This window comes from Sarcophilus harrisii, chromosome 5 (genome assembly GCF_902635505.1).
Source record: "Sarcophilus harrisii chromosome 5, mSarHar1.11, whole genome shotgun sequence".
In the NCBI taxonomy this organism is placed as follows: domain Eukaryota; kingdom Metazoa; phylum Chordata; class Mammalia; order Dasyuromorphia; family Dasyuridae; genus Sarcophilus; species Sarcophilus harrisii.
Genome location: NC_045430.1, coordinates 2,626,733 through 2,651,285, shown reverse-complemented (window position 1 = coordinate 2,651,285; position 24,553 = coordinate 2,626,733). Strand labels below are relative to the sequence as shown.

At 49.5% G+C, this 24,553-nt stretch overlaps 1 protein-coding gene across 1 annotated transcript in view; it reads right to left on the bottom strand.

Annotated features, from left to right (window-relative positions):
• Positions 1 to 24,553, bottom strand: part of TBC1D22A (TBC1 domain family member 22A) — a 268,659-nt gene that overhangs the window by 102,220 nt on the left and 141,886 nt on the right. The window contains exons 9-10 of the mRNA XM_031941147.1: positions 20,374 to 20,480; positions 5,713 to 5,788 (exon numbers count right to left, since the gene is read on the bottom strand). Of these exons, the coding sequence (XP_031797007.1) occupies positions 5,713 to 5,788; positions 20,374 to 20,480 (183 nt within the window). The remainder of the gene's footprint in view (positions 1 to 5,712; positions 5,789 to 20,373; positions 20,481 to 24,553) is intronic.

Sequence of the window (24,553 nt, the reverse complement as noted above, 5' to 3'; positions counted from 1 at the left end):
AAACCCAAAGGACCAAAGACGGGCGCGGACCAACCAACGGCTGGGAAGGCAAACATGGCCACGGAGCAAAGCCCCAGCCTGGCATCTGACAGGTCACCTGGCGAAGGAGAGGGCCACAGAAAGGAGGGTCCGCGAGGCGGCTTTTACAGAGTTCGCCAAGGCCCTGACCGGGCCAGGGCAGGCAGCCGGGCAGTCCGAGACCCGCGCCGGCAGGTGCAGGTAATCCAAGCCGAGGAAGCTCGAGCAAGGCCCGGGGAGGCCGGGGAGAAGAGCCCTGAGCATCTGCAGCAGCCCCTGGAGCATCTCTCTCTGAGGCCAGCCTGACCGCTATGCTAGCTCTGAACTAGGCCATTTCCTAGTCACACAGAGCAAGGCTCAAGTAACACTGATAACTAATAAAACTCTATTTTCCTGGAAGAGGAACCTCTCCTACATGTACCAAGAAAAGACTCAGACAGAGGCGGGACGGAGACGTAAAAGGGCATCAACAAGGTAGAGGAACAAGAAAAAACAGCCCTGGGTGAAGCACGGGACACGTGATCAACACACACGATAAAACGGACAATTCTGATTACGTAGAACGTGAGAGGTTCCGCGCAAACAAAGCAAAAGCAGCTAAAGTTGGGTCGGAAACAAGAGGGGAAGTCTCTGCGGCAACTTCCTGATAAAAGTCTGATGCTCAAGGTACCCAGAGAGCGGATTCGTACTTGTAAGAACTAGAGCGATTCCCCAGTAGGTGGAGGATCAAAGGATACAAAGGGGCTGTTTTCAAAGGAAAACTCCCAAGCGCGCAACAATTACGGGAAAACTCTCCATCACAGGGAGTCAGGAAGATGCAAACAGGCAGCTCCGGGGCTCCCACCCACCATCGCGGGGGACAAGAGCGCAGAGGCGCAGGGAGGGGGCCGGGGGCGGAGCCAGGCTGGAAAGCAACCTGCAGCTCTCCCCCAAAGTGGGTCCGCCGCGGCTGCCCTTTGGCCCCGCAGAGCCGCCAGGCGGCCCGAGCCGCAAACAGGGAAAAGAAAGGGGGAGGGCCCAAAGGCGCCGGCTCGCTCCTCCCTGGCTGAGAACAGGGGCGCGCCAGCCGGGGAATAGGAAGCCCGCAGAAACCAGAGAAGGGGGCGCTTCAGAGGAGGCGCGGCACCTTGTGGCAGGGAAGCCCGTAACGGGGGCAGGAGCTTCCTGCCTCGGAGCGGCCCGGCCGGCGAGCTCCTCTTCTCCCGGGAGGTTCGGTTGGCTTGTGCACAGGCTCCGACCTCTTCCGCGCCTGAGCAGAGGGTCCCTGCCCTTGGCAGGGAAAGCTTCCCTCGCCTCCGCTGCGCGGCTCCGTTCTGTGGACAACCACGAGAACCGGGGCACTGTCCCGTCCCTTCTCGGAGCCCGCATTTGGGGAACGATGGGTCAGACGGGGAGGAGACAGAGCGCAGGCACCGGGCAGGGCAGGGCAGCCACCAAGGGCGGAAACAGGGGAGGCCCGAGCTGGGGCGGAAGGGCCAGGCTTTCTCCGGGTGGGGAAGGGGCCCGGGACGGGGGAATGTTGGAATCCCTACAATGTGTTAAGCCACTGGAGTTGATAGAGACAATAATTACCTAATTTGTCCTGGTTCAGTGTGATTGATTTGATCTTGAAAGAGATATTTTGGGCCAGAACTTGAAACAAGGTACTAAGTACAACTGATAGAAACAATGCTTGTGTTCACACCTTTAGAGAGCTCATAAGTATCCAAGTACTCAATGGAGTTGACACGTTTGGGAGAGCTCAGGGTTTAGAAAGAGCTATCTCTGAATTCACACCTCCCTTAGGGCCAGAGAGCATGCTGGGAGATATCCCACAATCCCACTCTCAGAGAAGTAGCATAAATACAGCTCCAGTGAGCCACTCAAGAAGAGTTACTTGGGAGCATTCCCAGGGGTCGGAGAGGAGCACTCTGGAAGAAAGGCCTATAAGCCCCATCTTCAAGGCAAGATAGATGCATCTTATCTTCTACCTTGGTGCTGGCTAGAGTCGGAAGGACAAACCTTTGGATTTGGAGACATTCAGGCGGAGCTCTTAAAACCAAGCAGAGAGACAGGCCTCTGAGCTAACAGGGCTATACTGAAGGACACAATAAAAGATCTGAACTCTTTTATCACATGGCTGTGTTTTGGGAAAAGAAACACCACAGGGGAAGATGGAAACCAGCAGGTATGGCGGGGACCACAGAGGGGGAAGAACCGGGATGGAAAGTCCCGCCCACACAGGACTGCAAAGTGGGGAAGGGTCCCATCAAGGACAGTGACTTCTAACCTCTCCTAAGCACCAGTAAATTGTGCAGATGTGAAGCACGAGTTGGGTACAGGGACCCTGAGCACATCACAAGAGAACCAAGCGTTCCCAGGAGGAGATGCAAGCCTGACCCTGTCGTGCCAGATTGGGAGGGTGGCTTTGGGGGGAGCAAGGTTCCCAAACTCCTGTGCAGAAGAAACAGGAGGACCCTTGGTACAGGATCCAGAAGCTGCTGCCCAGCCACAGAAAGGAGTGTCCTGGGTCATGCTGGGGGCTGGGGAAGAGTTGCATCATGGGACCCCCCCCTCCAAAGTGTTCAGTGATCACATGACAATCCTAAAAGACAACTCAGAGGGCCCACTGAAGAGGCTTTGATCATCTCATTGATTTTCTTGCCTTTTTTGCAACATATTCTTGCATGATTTCACATAGGTAATTTGCCTTCTCAATGAGTTGGGGGAAATGAGAAAGCAACAGAGAGAGACAGAGAGACAGGGGTATGGGGGAGATTTGTAATGCAAATTTTTAACAATAAAATGAATGATAAAAATAAGTGACTTTTTTGAAAAGACATAACAGGGTCAGGGCTCCCACACAGAGAGGGCCGTGCCCAGCTGCAGCTCCTGGGACAAGGCCGGCTGGCAGACTCCCTGAGCAGCATCCTACAGGGGGTCAAGCTGACGAGAAGGGGACTGAATGACGGTACCAAGGGAAGTTCCCTCCCCACCCGGGAAAGGCCCGTGTGGCACTGTGGCAAAATGGATCTTGGGGCAACTCCGTAGGTTAAAAGGGGCTCATTAGCAAGTCAAAGCAAATCCAAGGTGGCTTCCCCGCAGATTAACCCATGAGTTATTTGCAATCTCCATGTCTTCTGCATGTACTCTTAACTCCTTCTGAATCCTTGGGCCTTCTGCATTTCCTGGGGGGCGAAATAAGGGCCCCATGTCCCTGGTGTCCAGGTGGTACCTCTGGTGCTTGGGCAGGAGCTGGGCTGCCTGGTATCCACTTGCAAGGAATCCTGGACACAAATCAAGTGGTTGGCATTTCAGGAGAGACAGAGGCAATGAGGCAGAGCACCACGATGCCTCCCTTGGGGTCTATGGGAGCCCAGGCCCTTGGGGTCCTAGGTTACATAAACATGGTGTTCTAGAGCAGCCACAGTCATGGAAACCAGAGAATCAGAACATTAGAGTGGGAGGGTGCCTGGGCTGAAGCAGCCTATTTCCGAGAAGGAAAGGATGCTCGAGGTGACAGTGGGCAACCGGCTGAAGGAGGGCTGGCTTGCCCCCTGACACCTGTGCCTCCCGCCCGATGCCCCTCCCAACAGACGGCAGCGATTGCACCTGCTCAGGACGTCTCTACTCTGAGAGGAGCCGGAGGGCTGGCCCAGAGCCTCGCAGCACAGGGACACAGGGAGCAAAACTTCCCACAGTGCTCTGGGCCTTCCTGGGGCACAGAGCATCTCCCTCCAACCCAGCATTCAGGGGGGACCCCAAGCTGGGGACATGTCACCAGCACAAGCCTTTGGGAAGCACAAGCACCCAGGGCAGACAGGAGTTGAGGGGGAGAGCCTGAAGTCTGCAGAGTGATCTACAAACCTCACCCCGTGTTATTCTCACAAGTGGCAGGGGCAGGGAGGGGTCCCAGGGGAAGAGGCCCCTTTTACAAATGAGGAAATGGAGGCTGACAGCCCAGGGGACGACCAGTCACAGAGCTGCTCCGTGACTCTGAGCTCAGGCCCTCAGGCCCTCTGTGCCAGAACCCCCAGGCCAGGTGCCCTTCAGCCGGACTACGGTGGAGAGGACCCCGGGCTACAGGACGAGTCAGCCACAAGTGAGATGGGGAGAAGGGAGAGTCTGAGCACGACAGAGGCCTGGGCATCCCCAGCCTGGGCTCGCCCCGGAGCTGCCACAGTGCTTGGACATCAGGGCAGAGGCAGCCCATGTGAGCCTGCAACAGAAGTGACCTGCCAGGGCCATAAGTCTGGACCAGTGCTCCCCCCAAGCTGGGCCCCTGCTGGAGCCGCCCCCACGGGGACGGGAGGACAAGGAGGCAGCTGCTCAGAACCGATTCCCAACCCACTCCCAGGGCAGAGGGGAGGAGATAGAAGGGGAAGGAGGGCTAGATGAGCGAAAAGGGGGGGAGCACGCCAAGGGGATTCTGGCCAGCTGGGCCATTCCCCTGCTCAGGTCGGCTGGAGAAAGCCAGGCTAGACTCTTCAGGAAGGAGACTCGAGGGCGAGGCTTCCCAGAGTCCCCCAGCATGGGAGTGGGGCTAGCCTCAGACTCTGAGAACCTGCTGGGATGCCATGTTCACCTAACGCCCACACTTGGCCCAGGGCCAGTTCTCGGGAAATGCCTTGACTGGCCAGCTGCCTCCTGCAGGGGCCTCGGCAAGTCCCCAACTGCCCTGGAGCCCCCAATTCCCATCCCCCGGACCCTGGTTGGCTCCTCGCCTAAGTGTTGGGAGAGAGGGACCAAAGCACTTCAGGAGAGCCGGCCATGATCAGGAGGACTTGGGAACCGCGCTCCCTGCTTCTCTCCTGCTACCCCAGGTGCGCAGGCCTGCCTGCACACATCCGTGGGGCTGTGTAAAAATGTCCCCGCATGTGCATGGAGGGGGCACAAACCTTCCCTTCCTCCCCCACCCAGAAAAGGCCCGGGGCCAGTGTCTCCCCAACAGATGGAGTCCGATGGCCACCCCCCTGTGCGAACAATCAAATCATTCCTCGAGAGCACAGGAAGCCACGTAAGAAACCGCATTATTCCTGCCCCCCAAGTCTTGCTGCTGATTGGCCAGAATGGCCAGGAGAGCTTAGTTCTGCTCTATGACACTTTGCTAAGACCCTGTTCATTAATTCCACAAAGTACCGAAGAATCTGCTCAGAGTGGGCGAGCATTATCTCTCCCGTTTCATTTAATTAAACTCTGCTTTGCACTGTGACAGTCAGCACTTCATGGGGGGAGAGATTTTAAGGAATAAAGTGCAGAGCATTTCAGAACTCCCGCCTTAAACCTGCAAAGTGTCACCGAAATCACCCGCCACACGCTGCAATTTATCTCCGATGTGAGAGCCGTTATTTCCAGGCTCGGTAATTAATTGGATTCCACAGAGAAATTACTCTGACATCCTCGATGGCGAGATGGGGCACCAAGGCACCCACGAGGGTCGGAGGGCAGCCCATGCATCCGCCGGTCCTGTGAGTGACAACTCCCCGAGCCCGGTACCACAGGCCCCCCACCCACTGAGCTCCCTCGGCCTCGGGTGCAGCGACGGCCCCACATTCGCATCAGTGGCCCCAGCACGGCCCCACGGAGGCAGTGGGACATTCGGTGCCAGAGCGGGCACCCCGACATTATACCTTCAGGCGGGCGAGGGGCTGAGACGGGCACAGCAAGGGAAGCCACACTAGAGCAGGCAGGTGGCGGGTGGGCAGGCGCACTTACCGTCGATCCGGCTCACGAGCTCCTCCAACAGGCGCACTTTCATCTGGATGCCGGGCTGGGCAAAGGTGTAGTTATCCTAGAAAAAGAACCAGAAATCATCAGGATGTAACCAGGAAGGGTCACCTGCTTCCCCTCCCCACTAAGCAGACATGAACCCCAAGGCTGCAGTGAGTGACGTGCAGGAAGCCAGCCAGGGCTCCGGCCCGGGGCTCGGGTCTCCAGCTGGAGTTATCTGTTGCTTCCGTGCCCTGAGCTCAGAGCACCCACAGACACAGTCACTGACCCACTCATGAAAGCCCGGGATATTTCTCAAACTGCAGAAAGCCAAGGGGGAGGCCCCCCGGGTCCCCGAACCCAGCCCTCTGCATCCCCAGGCCCCGGGCACCTTGATGGGCTTGTGAAAGGCCGTGGGGAGAAGGTGCCAAGAGCTTCTGCAGAGGCTGAAGGACCAGAGTTATGGCGGCCTTGGAGCTGGAGGCTTTCTTCAACAAACCCCTGGGGAGGAGGGCGCAACGTCCCCCAGGATGGAATCCCAGAAAAGCAGAGCTCAGGGTGGGGGTGAGAGGGACACTCCCCAAGGGGGGGAAGGAGGGGGCGAAAGCTTGCACACAGACAGCTCCCAGAAGGGAGTTCTCCTGATCTTGCTGGGACAGGCTCCAAGGGGCAGGAGGGTCTGTGCAGGTGGGTGCTAGGAGCCCATGCTTGAACAGCTCCCTCCTGCCTTCTTTCCTCCCTTCCCAAGCCCCATAGACAATGGCCACCAAGGTGGGTGGGCGGCACCCGCAATGGCTGTGCCTCTGTTAGGAGCCCTTGCCCAGGCCCCCTCCTCCAGGAAGCTTGGCCCGACTGCCACGGCTGGCCATGCTCCCATCTTCCTTGGGAGCCGGAAAGTGGGGGAGGGAGCCAACGGGCAGCTGAGGGAAATGAAGCTTCCTGAAGTCAGAGCCCCTAAAAGAGGCAGTTGTAGAAGGACACTATTGCTCCTCCCTCAAGACACGGGGTGTGATCATCAGGGGCAAACCCTGATGGCACGTGATACCAAACTCTGGGGCTGCCCACCGATGGCAGAGACCACGGCCCCTCTGGTCCATGGCCTCTCCAAAGCACCTCACAGGGGCGTGGGGGCAGAACGGGGCCTCCTCTGCCCCTGGACACTGGCCAGGGCTCCCCGCCACCCACTACAGAGGCAGTCCTTGTTCCCTTGCATAACCACGCGCCCAACTTCCAAACGGCTGCAGAACTCATCCAGATCAGGCGGCCACGTTCTGGGGCCTGACCAACACCATCATCCAAGGAGTGAGCGAGTGAGCAGCGCTGGTTCCACCCACATTGTGAGCTACGACCCCCGGCCAGTTCTGGGGCCAGTCTCCACACCCAGGAAGTTTGCGCTCTGGCAGGGAACGGGCCTGGTGAGCTCTATGCTTCTCAGGCCTCATCTAAAACCTGAACACATCAGAGCGTCCTCTGTGTGGCCAAAGGCTTTCCCCTCCACTCCCTCCTCAGGCTGGAGGAAACTGCCTGAGCCACCAAGTGAACTCTGGGACGAGATGCTCCATGGCCAGTCCCTGCTTCGTGATGACGGCGTTAGACGAGGGCAGGTGGCAGAAGCTCCCGCCCAGGAGTAACGAGCTGGGGACAGTGCCGCGGAGCTATACCCTCAAGCTCTCCTCAGCACGGAGGCCAATCAGAGCCTCCCTGGGGGCTTCGATGAGCTGGGTCAGGACAGCCCATAACTGGCCATTACAGTGTTTTCTCTGAAAAGAGACCACTGAGATGCTTGATGTGTCTTTCTAATGTCAACAGAGCAAGAGTAACACCACGAATGTGCTGAGGAAGCACGAATGTCACCAGATGGCGTGAAAAACTCTGAGGAACCTCATGCAAGGGGGGCTGGGGAGTCAAAGTTGTGACACGGCAGCCCTGAAAGCAAATCCGCTTTCACAGTAACAGAGACGACATCACGAATGAGGGAGCTGAAGGCCAACCATTCTCAGATCTCTGGAACGGCAGCTGTAGTGTTTGTTCCTCTCTGGGTGCCACGTTTTAGAAGGATTCTCAACAAAGGGACCATACCCAAGAGAGAACCGAGAATCCAAAGGGCATCAGGGACCATGCCCTACAAGAATCACTCCGATCAAAGCGGAGATGTTTAGCCTGGAGGAGAAGAAACGCGAGGAGCACAAAAGGATTCAATGATTTGAAAGGCAGCCTCACAAGTTGAGATTAAGCATGTTATCCTTGCCTAAAGATGGCACAAGCAGTAACAAATTAGGGGTTCTTCTATCAGGAATAACATAGGGAGAACGGCCCTCATGGGAACCAGAGCTGCCCAAGAGTGGAATGGGCTACCTCAGGAGGAGGGTCCCCATCTAGGGAGACCTTCAGGCTCAGGCTGGCTAACTGGTGGAGTGCTGTAGGGGGGAATGCCCATTTCTTGGAGGGGACCCTGAGATCTCCTCTACCCCTCAAAATCGCTGCTCTGCCTTTGTCTTGTCAACGTTCCCTTCCTCCTTTCTCCCAAAGTTCCAGTCATCCACATCATCAACCAGTTCTTGGAACTGAATAATGTCTCCCAGTGGAAAAAAAATGCAGAAAACAAATGACGACAGGCCCCAGTTTCCTCCTCCTCAGAGAAGCCACCTTGCTAAGTAATGAATCTGAGCAACAGTGATGTTGGAGTAAGCAAATATGCAAGCCGTAATTCAGGAAGTAATGGCCTGTGGACAAGCTGAGAGTGGATTTCGTCAGTGGGATGTGAACGCTGGCAAGGGGACAATGACGAGCCCCAAAAAAGTCCAAAAAGAAAGGCTTCCCACAATTGTAAACCTCGGGTTCTGGAGGTTCACTGGATGGGCCAAGGCCACAGAGACTCCTGATGTCACCCTTGACCTCCAAGATTCTAGCTCTTCCCCACCTGGGGGGACACTGCAGGCAACTCCTCCTGTCTAGAAGCAATTTATATTAAAGGAACAATTGAATCACCTGAAATTCTCTCAGCTTTGCTTTGAAAATCAAAACCCAGAGATTTGTACCCAGATGCATTAAAAATGACAGACTATGGAAAAGCAATAGAAAAAAATCCCCCCAGTTTTCTTGTAAAAATTAAACTTCTACCTTGAAACCTCACAGTGTATTTTAAAGAAAAAATTTTCCTCGTGACCCCAGGCCTTGTGTATCGATCCGTATTGCTAACTTTACAGTCAGTGCCACCCAAGAGCCATCTATCACACATTACTGATGACCCCTCAGGTAGCGGGAATCCCAAGGGAGCCACAACCAGTCGATTTCCACTTACAGCAAAAGTAGCTAAAACAGGAGAAAAATGCACACCTGGAGAAACGCAGGAAAATGTGGCAGGGAGAAGGATGATCACAAAAGAAGTAAAAGGTTGTAGGTGGGAAGCAATGACAGCAAGCCTTCCCCTTCCCCTTAAAAATTAACCTCCTTTTAATAAAAGCCATGAAACCAAAATCACATTTTTACCAAATGAGGAAAGAAAGCCAGGTGCTTTGTCAATAATGGCGCACGCCATCCCTCTGGCAATTGCAGTTTGATTTGAGCACGCAAAAAGGCAGGAACAGTCCCCTCCAATCTGTGGCCACCCCCTCGGTTACAGCCCTAAGTCGTAGAATATGAGAATCCCCTGCCCACTGCATTGCGGGCTCCTTTCTCGTTCATTCATTCAGCCACTGAGAGCCTTGAGTGCTCTCTCTCAGCACAGCACCCGACGGACGCTGTCCAACAATCAGCATAGCCCGGCACTGATATGGGGGCAGGGATGAGCATTTAGAGCAGGAGTCTTCAAATTTTTTAAATAGGGGGCCAATTCACTGTCCCTCAGACTGTTGGAGGGCAGGACTACAGTAAAAACAAAAACTTTGTTTTGTGGGGCCTTTAAATAAACTTCATAGTCCTGGGTGAGGGGGATAAACATCCTCAGCTGCTGCATCTGGCCAGCAGGCCTTGGTTTGAGTATTAGTATATTAATGTATTAAGCACTTTATAAAGATAGCACCACATTTAAAAGAACTAGCGATCATCTAGTCCAATCCCTAACTAAAGCAGGAAACTCCATTACTACAGTCAATCCAACAACTATTAAGCATCCCCTAAACACAGGCCACTGGAAAATTCTAAAACAAACCCAATCGGTCCCTGCCCACCCTCCCTGGGGAACTTGCATTCTGCTGAAAGAAGTGGAGAGTCTAACAAGAAAATTGTTAATCCTTCCACTCTGAAAAGGCCCAGTAATATCGGGAGGCAATGTCTTGCAAGTGAATTGGATTTAAGGAAGGCAGGGCTGGGCAAAGTCATCAGCTTTGTCCCTCTCCTCCAGAGGGGCTGGAGTTGGGGAGAAGATTCTGAGAAGATGGCAGACTATGTCAAAAAATTCCAAGCTATCCAGATTTCTCCCATAAACTAGACAAAAGTGGACCTCAGGAGAAATAGTAAAAATAAACAAGAGTTGGGGCAGAACAGTGGTCCTCCTGGGACAAAGGGAGACAGAGGTTTGGCTCCTGTCAAGTGTAAACACCTCCAACCCAACTCCCTGACACAGCAAGTGGAAAATCCTTGGGCTGGCTGGGGTGAAAGGTAGCCTCTGCCCCAGAGAAGACTCTCACCTCCCGGACAGTGTAGGAAGACTGAAGGAGCCTCAGTTAATGAGTGAAGAGAAAACATAATAAAACTATATGGAAAGGACATTCAAAAAAAGAATCTTGATACAATAATACAAAGAAATTGTCTAGAAATGTTGGAGGGAAAAGCAGAAATTGGAAAAAAAATCCACCAATCACCATCTGCAGGAGATCCTGGGAGCAGAACTTACAGGAATGTCATAGTTAAGTTCTGAGACTTACATCAAGGAGAAAATATTACAGGCAACAAGAAAAACCCAATTCAAATATGATAGAGCCAAATTGGAATCCCCCAAGATCTAGTAGCAGCAGGGGTCTGGTAATGACCCCAGGTCTTAGAATGCTTTATAACAAAGAAAAAAAAAAAAACAAACAAACTGGGATTGCAGCTGAAAATATCATACCCAGCAAAATCAAGCATAATCCTGAAAGGGGAAAAAAACCAAAACAACATTCAATGAATTGCCAGACTTTCAAGATTTTGTTGCAAAAAAGACCTAGAGTTAATAAAAAATTTGGCATATGAAATCTAAAAAAAAATAAGGTAAACATCAAAGACTACAAAGGATTCAATAAAGACAAATTGTTTATGTTTTATATATGAAAATGCAAGCCATATGCCTAAGAATGTCATTAGTAATTGGGTAGTTTGAAAGAAAGATTGGAGTAGAGCTGGGGTGTGATGTGATTCTAAAAAGCAAAACCGTGGAAAAAATGGTAAAAAGAGTAATTTTCTTCTACAAATGAGAAGTGAGAGGAAGAACTGACACAGAGAAATTATATGGGGAAGGAGGCCTGGTCGTTTTTGGAATCCTACTCTAAACAGGTTACAGAGGGATATCTATGTAAGTGAACGTGTATGTATAAAAGTTTTTTAATTCAGAAAGAAATGAGTGGAAGGGGATTGGGATGGGGGAAAGCATAAGGGAAAGATTTTTAGGGGGAGTCCTACTCACATACAATAAAAGTCTTCTTTATAAAGGAATAAGAAGGCAAGGGAATAAGATAGGGGGCGGGGAGTAGAATGATGTGTAGATTAACAGGAATGGAATAAAGAGGAAATATATAGATAATGGGAAGGCTAGAAAAGTCTCCTAAATTCAGATAGAAACAAGAGGGCAAAAGGAATGGATGGGCGGAGAATATAAGAGGATAAAAAGAAAGAAGGTCCTTGGATGGGGAAGAAGCAAATTAAGTAATAAGAGGACAAGGTGATAGATAAAAGTAAAGCAGAAGAGGCAGGCGGGACAGAAAATAAGAAATACATACAAGCATCAAATAAAGATCAGAAGAAGATTTCATTATGTAAAAAATCAGGGGTAATAATGATTTCAGATAAAGTTAAATTTAAAAATGGATTTAATCAAAAGAGAAAAACAGGGAAAATCTATATGCCAACCATTCTGATCCATACTGTTTGAGATTATTTAAAATAAGTGGGCAGTATAAGGTTGGAATATTGCTATGATAAGGACAGTATAGTCTACATATATGTGTGTATGAATACAGATACTTATGTATATGTGTGTGTGTGTGTGTGTATGTATGTATGTAAAATACAACCACAATTAATAGCAACCTAGGGGGCAAAAACGAAGGGGAAAAAACAATGAAGTAAAAAGTGTACAATGGAGAACAAGAGAAAACAAAAGGAAGTAAAGATGGACAGATTTGAACATAACATGTAGTATTTATTTATAGGCTTTCTTGAAGTAGAAGTTTATTGCTTTTTATTTTAAATCTTATGTTCTGCTGTGTACATGGCAATGTTTTTTTCCCCCTTTTCTTATGTTGTATTTGTTTAAAATTTTAAAACAGCAATTGCAGGGGAGATGGGGGGAAAGGAAAACAAACAGAAGAAAAAGAATGACAATAATTGGTCACCTAGGTCCAGCAGCAAGACATAGGTCAGAAGGACCCAAGATAAGGGCAGATGCAGTGGTAGCCCTTGGCCTTCTTAAGGCAAGGTCTTTACCAGATCTCACTTTGAGGTGACATCCAAGAAGTAACGGCCGTAAGGCAAGAAATGAGACCAAAGATGGACTCAAAAGAGTCAGTCTGAGAAGGGAAGCCCCTCAAGATTTCTGGCCAGAACAGAAAAGGCCGCTCTTTACAAGCAACCTGAGCCATCCAAAACCCAAACAAGGAGCCTTGGGCTAGGAAGAGCCTTGGGCTAGGAACCATTTGGGCCCCATGGCCTTGGAATGAACTAAAAACGGCAATTGTTTCTGTTTGGGCCAGAACCACTGAGGGTCTTTCCAGATTGATTTTTTTTTTTCTTTACTAGGTAAACAAGGCCATTCTCTACCTCATATCTTACCTGGCCTTAATCACTGAGGTTGGGAGTTGCTTCAGTCATACTGAGCCTGGAGGGAGGGAGGGAGGGAGGGAGGGAAGGAGAGAGGCAGGAAAGAAGGAAGGATAGCCAAGGGGCTGTGAAGTACAAGACCTAAGACTTTGTATTTTATTTTGGACAACAGTGATCAGTCCTGCACTTCTGAGGGGCTACTTTGGCAGCAGGCCAGCCACAGGACATCCATGATGGCAGAGTTGACTATATATAGTCAATGTTAATCTAGATGGCTTAAAGACAATCTCTCTTGCCCTTGTATGAATACTTCCAGGAACAGGGATCTTAATCCTTGGTCCTCCAGTCTGCTTTTTTTTACATCTGAATTCTAGGAACACCTTTTCTATGAAGCAAAATTGGCTTCTCTCTACCTTCGCTCCCAACATGTCCAATCCATCTTTCACGCCCCCTGCCCTCCCCCAAGCCATTTAAACATTGCCCATTGCTTAAAGGAATCTTCCTGTGGCCATGGAGGGGCCCCGAGGCCTTCACCTCCTGTTCAGTCTCCTCAGATCATCAATAGCCACAGAAAACCACAGCTCCTCAATGTAAGACCATCCCCTCTTCCAGTCAGGAGGAACCAGCATCTCATTTACACACATTTATACACATTTCCATTCAATGTCTGCCTGCTAAGTATGGCACCAGGCACCTATTCTATTTTCTCTAAGTGTGGAAACAATTCTCTACATATAGGAGAACAGATGGAGAATCAAAGATTCCATTAAGTGAGTAAGATTCTAAATTTCGACTTTTGAAAAGCCCGTCACAGGGCCTTTATTTGATTTTTCTTTTCAAGTATAAAAAGTGACATTACACACCAACTTACCCACTAGGATTTGTGATTCTGGAGTGATACTGAGTTACTAAAACCAACAGAGAAAATGAAAACAAATGATCTCAAATTAAAAGGGAGACACTGGCAATAAGTTCGATCTGGAACCGAGGAAGGATCTCCTGGATGCTTCCCCTTTCAGCAGGTACAGAGTCCCTCCACCAGGAGGGGGAGCGTCCCCTGCCAGGCCGCACATCCAGGGTTGGGCCACTTCCCCTATGGCCCATCTGCTTCTCCTCTGCGGATGGTCAGCCCCACGCTGGCTCTGTCCCCCGGGAGTCATCCCAAAAGCTTGACCAACATCATGTCCACGGTTGAAAGGCTCACAGGACCGCATCTTCAGGTCTGCCAGAGGGCTTAAAGTTACCTGGTTCCAACTCTTTGTTTTGCAAATGAGGAAAAAGGGGTGAAGAAAAATCAGGGAGCTGCCAAAATCACCGCACCGCTCAGAGCAAAGCCGGGAAGAAGGCCCCTGCTGGCTCCCTGTCTGGAAGCACCTGCTCTTGCTCTGGAAGGGACCTGGATCACCACAAAGGCAGCAGGCACGGTGGATCCAGCACATCCAGGGCCCGGCACTCCTAGGATGCTCAGGAAATGCACCGAAGCCCAGAGCTTCAGACAGCCACGGGACAGTCAGCAATAGAGTCCCCCCTCCTAAGGCCAGCCTGGCAGGCACACCCCAGCTGCATAGCGCCCCTTCCTCCTGGGGGCTCTCCTGGGCTCCACAGTGACCTGCAGCAAGCACTGAGGGGGCATTTATCTGAAACCACAAAAGGCAGCGGAACGGCGTTCGGGTCAGAGACAGGATCACTGCCACACAGGTGGTGTCGAGCTTCCTGGTTCCCCACGGGCCGTGCCCAAATAAGCAAGGCTATGAGAAATGTGGCCCTTGGCCAACACCACGAGACAACCGAAGAGACAGAGGAGCACATCCTCACAGATCCCCGGCACCCAGGGGCCGCAAATCCTGTGCCCATCGGTGGGACTGCGGGGAATCAGCCCCCTTTCCCAGGCCCAGGCACCAGGAGGTGACCACCTGTGGGGCACAGATGTCACATAACAGCAATCACCTCCACCACATCTGAACGGATGGCAGCCTGCCTCTCCCTCCAGCCTGCCTCCAGGGGTAGAGAACTGCCCCGTACTTTACAGAACCTTGCTCCCTCAGTGACGCTGTGGGAGTTTCTCTCACCAAGGCAGACCACAGCTCACCCCGTCACTCTCGTCCACATCTCCATCCCGAGGGCTCCACAGAGGACAGGTCCGCCCAGCGTGCCGGGGGCCTCCCTCGCTTCCTGTGGTGTCACAAGGAGGCCAGGGCAGCGCTCAGACTCTTGACCTGTCACCCTTACTATTGCCACAGACTGGGGCATCTTCTCTTCCCATAACGTGGTTCCCAGATGATGCACTCCAACCCCGCTCTTCCGGATGAGTCACCCAAATTCTTCACTGAGCACGAACACGCTTGGGGTCATATAGCAATAACGGACAAAATGTTGCCATTTAAAATGGGTCTTTACTTTCATGGGAAGCTTGAATCAGTGAGGCTGTTCCCAAGTGAGCAGCAGACCCAGAGCCCAGAACACCCAAATTCAACTCAGGAAATCACGATACTTCCTAGGAGAGTGAGCCTGCGCGAGTCACTTCAGCTCCATCGATCGCAGCTTCCTCGCTGGAAAATGGAAACCCTAATAGCACCCCTCTCCCACGACTGTGGGAAGGACCAAATAAACCCACTACGGTGGTCTCTTTAGGAAGGCCATTAATGCAGGCCTTGTTGTTGGTTAGTTGGGCCGGTCTTTGGAAGGTCGGTTCAGTCTGTCCCCAGGGCCGCATACGAAGCCTTTTCCATGTGACCACACGTGCCAGAGTCTGTTACATGGAAGCAGTCCTCAGAAACCACAGGTCCCATCCATGGCCCGGTAAGGCAGGACCTAGGGAGTTCACATGTTCCAGCTTCGGTTCCATTTTTAGTGATGACAGCCACCCTCTTCTCTGCGGCACTGACAGAGCTGCCCGGAATGCTGAGAGGCGAAGGGCTTTGTGGGATCACATGGCCGGCATGGCCTGGAGTGGGGCAGGGGGAGGGGGACTCGAATCTCAGAGTCCCTGGCACCCAGCTGGCTCCTGCCTAAAACGCTATAATCTCTATCACTTCTCTTGATATAGAAAGGGTGAAAACCTGGCTAAGCAAATTCAGAGGTGTCCTAAAGAAGAATGTGTTACTTCATTGGGAACTGAATTTACCACCAATTGAAGCTTGGATGACTTTAAGCAAAGAGTGATTGACCGGGAATGCTACGGAAGAAATTGCTGCTCTGTAAAAAGGTAAACAGGAAAGGGGAATCAGTAGGGACTTAATAAGGCTGACTTTTTACATGAGTATATGGGAAGATGACCCTTGTTAACTGGAAAGAACTTTCTCCTTCTCAGGGCTGTTAGGATAGATATATATGGGGGGAGGGCACAGGTATGAATTGAAATAAAAGCATGATATCTTAAAATATGCCCCAAGGATTATAAAGATTGAGTCAGATCCATCCTCGGTCTTCTATAGGCTCAAGGACACCTCTTCTCCAGGCCAAGTGCTAATTTGCCACCCTTTACACACATGGTGGGCACCAGGAGAGCCACGGGTGCCCCCTCCCACCCCAGCATCACTAGTTGCCCCCACCCCTGCCTCTGGCAGTTCCCAGAGGTCTAACTATTCAGTTCACACTTTGCTCTGTGGTCTTCTATCCATTGGTTCCTCTCCGTGTTAAATCAGTTACACAGAATTGTACCTAATGTTCAAATGGAACCACTTGGACATCACACCTGACATCAGCACCTCTGAGAACAAACCCTTACTTATTTTACTTCCCTGACAAAGAGAAGGTTAGAAATCCCTATGTCATAGATCATCTCCCTGGAGGAAATCATGACCCAAGTGCCCTGAACAGTTGTGAAGTAATGAGAGATTTGGCAGACTATTTAGCAAAGCTTGCTTCTCACGGGATGAGAGTTATTAGCAAGTCTGGCCCCAGTCCCTTTTATACGCTGAAGGAGTCTGCCCCAGGAAGACCATCACTGCCAAAGCAAGGCAGTAAAAGGGCCAGTGGGAGCTGGGGCACTGCCTGCTCCCCTGGGCAGAGGCCAGTCTGAAGGACCTTAGCCAGAAAAAAGCCAAGGCCAGCCGTTCACGCTGACCCCCGTCATTTGGAATCGGCTGGATTCAGCCCTTCATTCTCGGTTTTGTGATTTCAGCTGATCCAAAGACTGTCATCCAACACATTAATGATCCCTGTCAGGTGGACCACTGGCTATGTCATTAATCGAAATGTTCAGCAGAAGAGCATCAAAGACAGAGCCCTGGGCAGTGAACCAAATACTTCCCTCATGGATGTCAGATCCATTAATCACCATTTTTAGGGCCTAATCATTTTGCTAGTTCCAAATTCATTTGACCATCATCTACAGTTCACATCTCTCCAGCTTAAGCTCAAGGAGAACATGGCTGACTATCAAAGCTTTGTTCAAATTGGGGGAAATTAAGGTCAGCCCAGTAAGTTTGATGAAAAGGGAGATGAAGTCCCTAAGAAAGGCACAAAAGCTGTATGTGGATGTTTACAAGTAATCCCTCTTCTGGGAACTGGATCAGTAATCAAAGTCAAGCAGATAGACCTGCAGCTTGACAAATGCACCTATTAAGCAAAAGCAAAACAATGTATCTCTAGTCCTATAGGGCCTCCAAAAGATCATCAGCAAAGTCTCAGCCCCAACAGTTTTACCCTCAGAGTCATGAGAATGACAAAACTGCTATTTCAATCAGTGTAACAGCTTCACTTTGCATAAGACTTTCAGGAAAAACACATCTAGTAATAATAATGTCAATACACCAACCATGAAGCAGGCAGAACGAATGTCTTCAGCCCCTTATTACAGAAGGGGAAATTGAGGTGGAGAAAACCAAGTTTACATGCTCAAAGTCTCACAGTAAGCAAGAGCAGCAGAGCTTAAGACTCAACATTTTTGTAGCCAAGCCACATTTCTGGCCTCTCGATGGGTTTTTTTTTTTTTTTTTAAAAGATTGAATTCTCTCCTATGTCAGAAGTGCAATTGTCTAGAATCCCCTTTCCTAAGGAAAATGGGGAATCTCAAGCAACATCTCAGGGGGGAGGGTTACTTTCTAACTCCAAATCTCATTGGGATTAATTGTTCAAGTCTCTAGCACCCAGGATCTACAAAGCAGTACAGAAGGAAATGTATTTCTCAGTTGGCAGATAAGGAAACTGAGGCATAATGGGAGAAAGAAAGAAGAGCCGGACTCCAAGCCAGAGTTCCTTTCCAAGGTGAGCTCTTTTCCCATCACCACACAGGGCTCATCTCAATCTAAAGTGTGAGGAATGAAATGGATGACTGCTCCTTTGCCTTCTCAGGTTTTAAATTCACGCTTCCCAAAGGCCTCATGCCTTCCCTGTGGCAGGCCTGTCAATAAACCATTTCATCAGAGAACAAACTTGTCGGTTAAAATGAAAAGCCAGCATTGACTGGATTGTTCTGCTGATTTTATTTACAAATAGATGCCAACTCCCTCTGGATTAAAGGAACAGGTTCTTCTTTCATCAGTCACGATCACCTGAATGACAAGGAAAAAACCCCAAAATCTTAGGGAACCTGAGCCTTTCTCTAATGAGGAGATACAATCACCGGGTGGGAAGATGAAGACACATCCCCCTCTGCTGGGGCTCAACCCCAACACCAGCCTTCCTTCTCCAAGAGGCCGCTGCCCTGCCCTTTTAGCTCCTCAGGATCCCATAGTGGCTTTATGGGTGCAGGAGGGAAGCCCCAGCCTGGACCCCCTCAGGGCTACACCAGCTATACCCTGCAGACACTGAGCTCTCAGGTGGAGATTCACCCAAGGGGCAGAATCCTACCCCCTTTGGGTCCTGGTGGAACAGAGGGAGTTGTCTCAGTTAAGAAGTCACGGACAAATCACCATGGCTGCTGCCGATGAAATGAGTCAGCTCACCTTCTCCCCTTCCAAACTTCCCGAGGGCCACTGAGGGCCCCTCCAGCCTCCAATCTTTCAGCTCTCCCCTCCCAACTGTCCCTCAAGGAGGCAGGCTGGCTTCCCATCTCTCCCATCCAACTCTATCTCTCTACTTTTCATCTCTCACTCAAGTGCAATCAGCTCCCGGTGAATCTTTCTGCCTCTAGTTTCTTCTCCTCTTTCCAATCCACCAATCATGCAAATCCTAGAGATTTCCTCAAGCATGCATATAATTTTATCAGTCTCATAGTCAATAACTTCAGTAATTCCCTAAGAGCAAAAAGCATCTCATTGTACAGCAACCACTTTCAATGTCTAAATTTAAAATAATTTGTACTACATATAGTTATTATTAGGGAAGTTAGAACGTCTAAGATTATAACTTAGAAATAAGCAACTTTGATATAGGGATACATGTTCCATGATGGTTGCACACTGTTTCCTGATAAGGAGCACAATTTTAAATATTTAAGAAGCCTGCTCCGGCAACCCAGCATCCAGAAGCCTCGGAGCCTGCACCACTAAAGTAATCAGGAATGGCTGACTTTAAAGGCAGAGTTCTTCTGCCTCGGCCCGGCTCTGGAGTGGTCTGCAGGTCTGCTTGTGTCAGAAGAAGCAAATTTCACCACTTGCTATATATTTGACGCTGCTCCAGCTATACGACCCCACAACATCACTTCTTGTCTCGAAGTTTCAGTGTCCCCATCAGGACACCAAAGACATTCTGCAGGCCGCAGACAATGGTGGTCAGGGAGGTCAATCTCAGGCTCAGCGGTGTTTGGCCCTTGCCCTTCCCACAAGAGGAAACAAGGCCCACAGTGACGCCTACATTCTTCATCACCATTGCAACGGTTGTGACCACTCACCTCGGCTTCCAGAAAACCAGACTTTTCTGGACATTCTCCAGCACTGGGGAGAACCTTGCTTTCTTACTCTACAGTGCTCAGTCCGACTCTCTGGCCTAGGTACTGCCAGTTTAAACGCAGCAAAGACAACGAGCCTCCAGCAAAGACAAGCACACAAATGACCAGTAAGAGGGAAAGGGAGACCTAAGCCGAGGGCAGGTGAATTCCAGCAGGTAGAAGCCAGACCCTCTGGGGGTGGGAAGAGGGGGGGAAAGTGTCAAGGAAGGCTTGTGGAAGCTGCTTTTAGAAAGGCCTGGAAAGACTTCCACGGACTGAGGCCGAGTGAAACAAGCGGAACCAGGAATCCATCGTACACAATCCCAGCAAGACTGTGCAATGATCAAGTAGGAAACAGTGGCTTGTGCTCACCGGTTCTGTGACACAAAGTCATCCCACTAGACTAAGGTTGGGGGAAGAGTCTCCTAGAACTAAACCAAGTTTCTTGGTTCTTGCCATCGGGTAGTGGGGGTGGGGAGTTCAGGGGAAAAGGTTAGAGGCCTTTCTCATCAAGAAGGCAGGTGTTTATGTAGTTAGGCTTCATGTTCATGAGGAGGGCCTCCCAAATAAAAGGAAGGGTGGAAAGTGGGGCATCTCGAGGCTAGGACATGGAGGGATGTCATCTACTTGGCTTTTAGGCGTCACCAGTCCATGATCTCCCAGGAGAAGGCCGTAATGGAAGGCTGCCAGACACCAGGCATTGGAAACACTTAAAAGATGATTGCTACTAAGCCCAGCCCAGGGAGCATAGTCAACAAGGAGTATAGGTTTGAGCTTTAAAGTCCCAAATCCCAGGCGGAACTATAGCTAAAGTCTTTTTCACTTGGGAGAAAATACAAAAGCAGCCCATCCCGCCCAGACCCAGCTCTGCATCCACTCGGCCCAAGGGGCCGAACCCTATTTACCTGGATGCCATCCAGCAGCTTGCTCAGGCACCAGTAGCTGTCGGCTTCGATGTTCCGCAGGACCTCCGCTGGTACACGGGAAACATCCACATTTTCCACTTCTTCTTCTGTTACGGAGAGAGCATTGAAAAGAAAAATTAGGGACAACAGGCAAGTAACTATGGGTGGGGAAATCGAGGCTGGACAACACAAGTGACAAAAGAACACTGTCAGAGACTTTGATCACAAAGTTCCCCAGATGACATTTTTCTCAATTCTCTCCAAATGAATAATGGATCCCTCAACCCTGTCACTTAATGATTCTCCATTTTAATAACGAATTAGCTGCAGATAATGAATATTCTGAACCTTCTCTGACTAACTAGCATAATTAATACACAGTCAGTGATGCCTTCCCAGGCATTTCAGAACTAAAAGAAACATCATTAGTCGTGAAGATGCCAATTTGGGGATATTTACTCCTGCTGGAGAGATGCAGTTTGCTATTAGGATGAAAGCAGACAGATCCAATGCATTTGGATGGTCCTCCACACCGCCCTCTGCTGGGGCCTCCCTCCAATAGCCCCGCAGTGGGGCAGTGAGACAAAACCTCCAGGGCCTCTCCGACCAGCCCAGGCAGAGCGAGGGATCTTAACCCACAAACACTGTCTGATAAGTCCGAGGAGAGGAAGCGATCTGTGCCCTGTGCCAAGGAGGGAGCACTCCTGGCACCCAATCTCTCTTCCTGGAAAAAGTCGGGGCCTCTCGCCAGCAGCACAGGTCACTCACCGCTAGCCGGCTACTACAGGAAAGCAAAGGCAAGGTGCCGGCCGAGGCCTCGAGTGAGTGCTCATCTGCCTCCTCTGTCCAGGAAGAGAGCTCCCTGGAACGCAGGAAAGGCACCCAAATGCTGGCTTGTTCTCTCAGGACTCCCACAAGATTGGACTCAAGGGTCTCAGGCCCCTTCTAGGCTTGGAAGCTACCCAGAGGAAGGCCTCAAGTCCACTGAAGATATTCCCTGGGAGAGTTAGGAGAAGATGGAGACATGGACGAGTCTCCATGAGACAAGAAGGAAGAGGATGGCTACTACTCTGCTGGGGGAAGGAATACCCCCCCCCCCCACTACAGAGCACGGATGCACCAGAGAGAGACAGATCTGACCCAAGAAGGCAGAAGAATATATAAATGGAGAAGACAGCATTCAACCTAAGTGTACACTGTTTCCTTCTGGAAGCGGGCTAAATTTAATAACAAAATGCACTTAGAGACTTTGAGAAGTTGAAACCTAATTCAAATGTCTAAGTCCAAATGCAAACAACAATCAAAATCAATTTTTCTGGGACTGTTGTCATTCCACATGCGAAACGTGCAAATACTTAAAAAATGACTGAACGAGAATCCAACAGCTAAGGAGACATTTATTAAACAAATACCATGAGTAATAGCATATCTTAAAGTGCCAGCTAATGCCCAGCACTGGGCTCGAGGATTTCCCTGCAAACAAACTGAACGCATTTTACTGCGCGCTGGTATTATCAGTGTAATAAAAATGCATTGAGAATAACAGTCGACTTTTAACACAAAATCAAATATGGAAAAGTTCAACCCAGAAAAATCTTTGGAAAACTCTAAATCAGAGAAAATTGGGGCAGAAAGTAGACGGGTTTAGAATTTTAGCAGACTATTTATTTATCTGTGTGAAATATGCACCATTTATGACTCTTCTGCCATGGGAATATGAAGGCAATAACAACCTTTTGCAGGATGCCTGGGCACAAAGTGCCTTCCATAAGATTGGACCTTTACGGTAGCTCTGAACATGGGCAGTACAAGTATGGGGCTTTAATAACTGTCAGAAAATTGTGGATAATAATAAGCTCCATGTCCATAAGACTCTAAGGAGTCAAAGAACCTTTTTCATGAGAAGCTGAGTCAAATTAAGTCAAGAAGCACTTACTAAGTACCTTTGGGTCAGACATCTGCTAAGTGCTGGACACAGAAAGAGAAGCAAAACCTGAAGTCCCTGCCTTGAAAAACCTCGCAGTCTAATGAAAGAGACAACATTTAAACTACAAGCTACAGAAAGGCTCCAAGGAAAGGCACTAGAATTGAGAGGTTGGAACAGGCTTCCTGCTGAAAGTAAGATCTTAGCTGATACTTGGAAGAAGCCGAGGAAGATGGGAGGCAAAGATGAGCAAGGAGAACATTCCATTTGTGGAGGATGGCCAGAGAAAATGGCTAGAGCCGAGAAATGAAGCCTCCTGTTCCTGAAAAAGAAAGGCAGACAGGTTCACCAGATTACAAAGAACAGGAAAACAAGGTGTCTCCGAGGGAGGAGTATGAAGACTGGCAAGTAGGCGGGAACCAAGTGATCAAAGGTGTTTTAAAGCTAAGCCAGGACTTTATATTTGATCCTGGGCAACTGGGAGCGAAAGGAGTCTCCTGAGTAAGGAAAATGAGATGACTGGACCTGCGTTTTCTGAAAACCACGTTGGCAGCTAAATGTGTGGGGAGACACTGGAGGCAGGCAGACTACTGCAATAATCCAGAGGTGAGGGGATGAGGCACATCCTCACATGGTGAGGTAAAGGGCACATACTCAAAAGGTGAAATGGACAAAACTTGGCACCATACTGGACATGGTGGAGGGCGAGGGAAGGAGAAGTTCAGGATGACTCCTGGGTTGTGAACCCAAGGGACTGGGAGGATGGTAGTGCCGTCTACAGTAACAGGGAAGACAGACGGGGAAGGCTTAAACAGAGAAAAGTGATAAATGATAGAAATCGAAAGATATGAAAAATTTTAAGAGAAGTGAACTCTTAACAATCACATAAAAGAATGCTCCAAATCATTAATGATAAAAGAAACAAAAATCAAAACTGCCCCCAAGGTTTTCTTACCACCAGCCAATTGGCAAAGATGATAAAACATCAGAATAGTTGATGTTGGAGGGGTTTGGCAAGACAGGCATGTTAAGGTATATAGGGAGCCAATAGGAATTAGCAAAACCATTTTGGAAAGCAATCGTAATTATGAGAAAACAAAATGACTAAAGTCTCCCTGTCCATTACTGAGAAATTTCACTATAGGGCATAGATCCCAAGGTCAGTGGGGAAAAAAAAGGTCCATTTACAACATAATATTTAGAACAGCCCTTGTGGGGCAGCAGAGAACTAAAAACAATGCAGCTGCCCCTCAAGGGGGGAACAAACAGCTCCACATGGCATTACATGAATGTAGTAAAGAGCCCCGTGCTGTGAGAAATGGTACAGAGAAGCCTGGGAAGAGCTGTCTAAATTGGTACCAAGTCAAGTCAACAGAGCCAAGGAAACCAAACCCACAATGACCACAACACTGTAAATGGAGAGAAGCACCTTGAAACAAGGAGAAATAGATGTGGCAAAATGGGCTCAAGGAAGAAATGGGGGGACACTCCTCCTCCTCTTCCTACTTTGCAGGATGGGTATGCAACTATAGTTTTTTACCATATATTAATAAGCTTAGGTGCCTATTTCTCTCTTCTTTTTATTTTAAAAGAAATTCTTTGTTATATGGGATCACTTTCAGAAGAGATGGAGGAGGGACACAGGAGAAAACATATAAAAAAGAAATCCATAAAAATGTTTTTCAAATTATGGAAGTGAGGGGAAATTATCCAAAATAATAACTTAACTTGGTTTCATGCCCCACTCTTTCACAATGACTAATGCAGTCACTAGCTAATTCCAGTCCTAGTAATGTTGCTTTACTATCTCCACTGGCTTTGGTGAAGAAGTTTCCAGTATGGAGCATGTATGGGGCTGAACAGTTATTTTGCTTCCAAGGCACAAGGTACACCTTGCAGAACAGACCACTCCTACCTTTCCTGCTCTGGACAAGGCTTATAAGTTGTAGCTGTTCAGTCATTTAGTCATGCCCAAGTCCTTATAGCCCCCCTAGACCATAACAACCATGGGGTCTTTTTGGCAATGGACAAGTCTGCCATTTCATTTTCTAGCAGATTAAGGCAGAGATTAAATGACTTGCTCACAGTCACAAGTGAGTGAGTGCAGCTGGATTTGAACTCAGGTCTTTGTGACTCCAGGTCGACAATGTCTCCACTGTGCACTACAGTCATGAAATAATTTATTTATTTTTATATATACATTTCTTTATGAATCATGTTGGGAGAGAATAATCAAGACAAAAGGGAAAAACCATG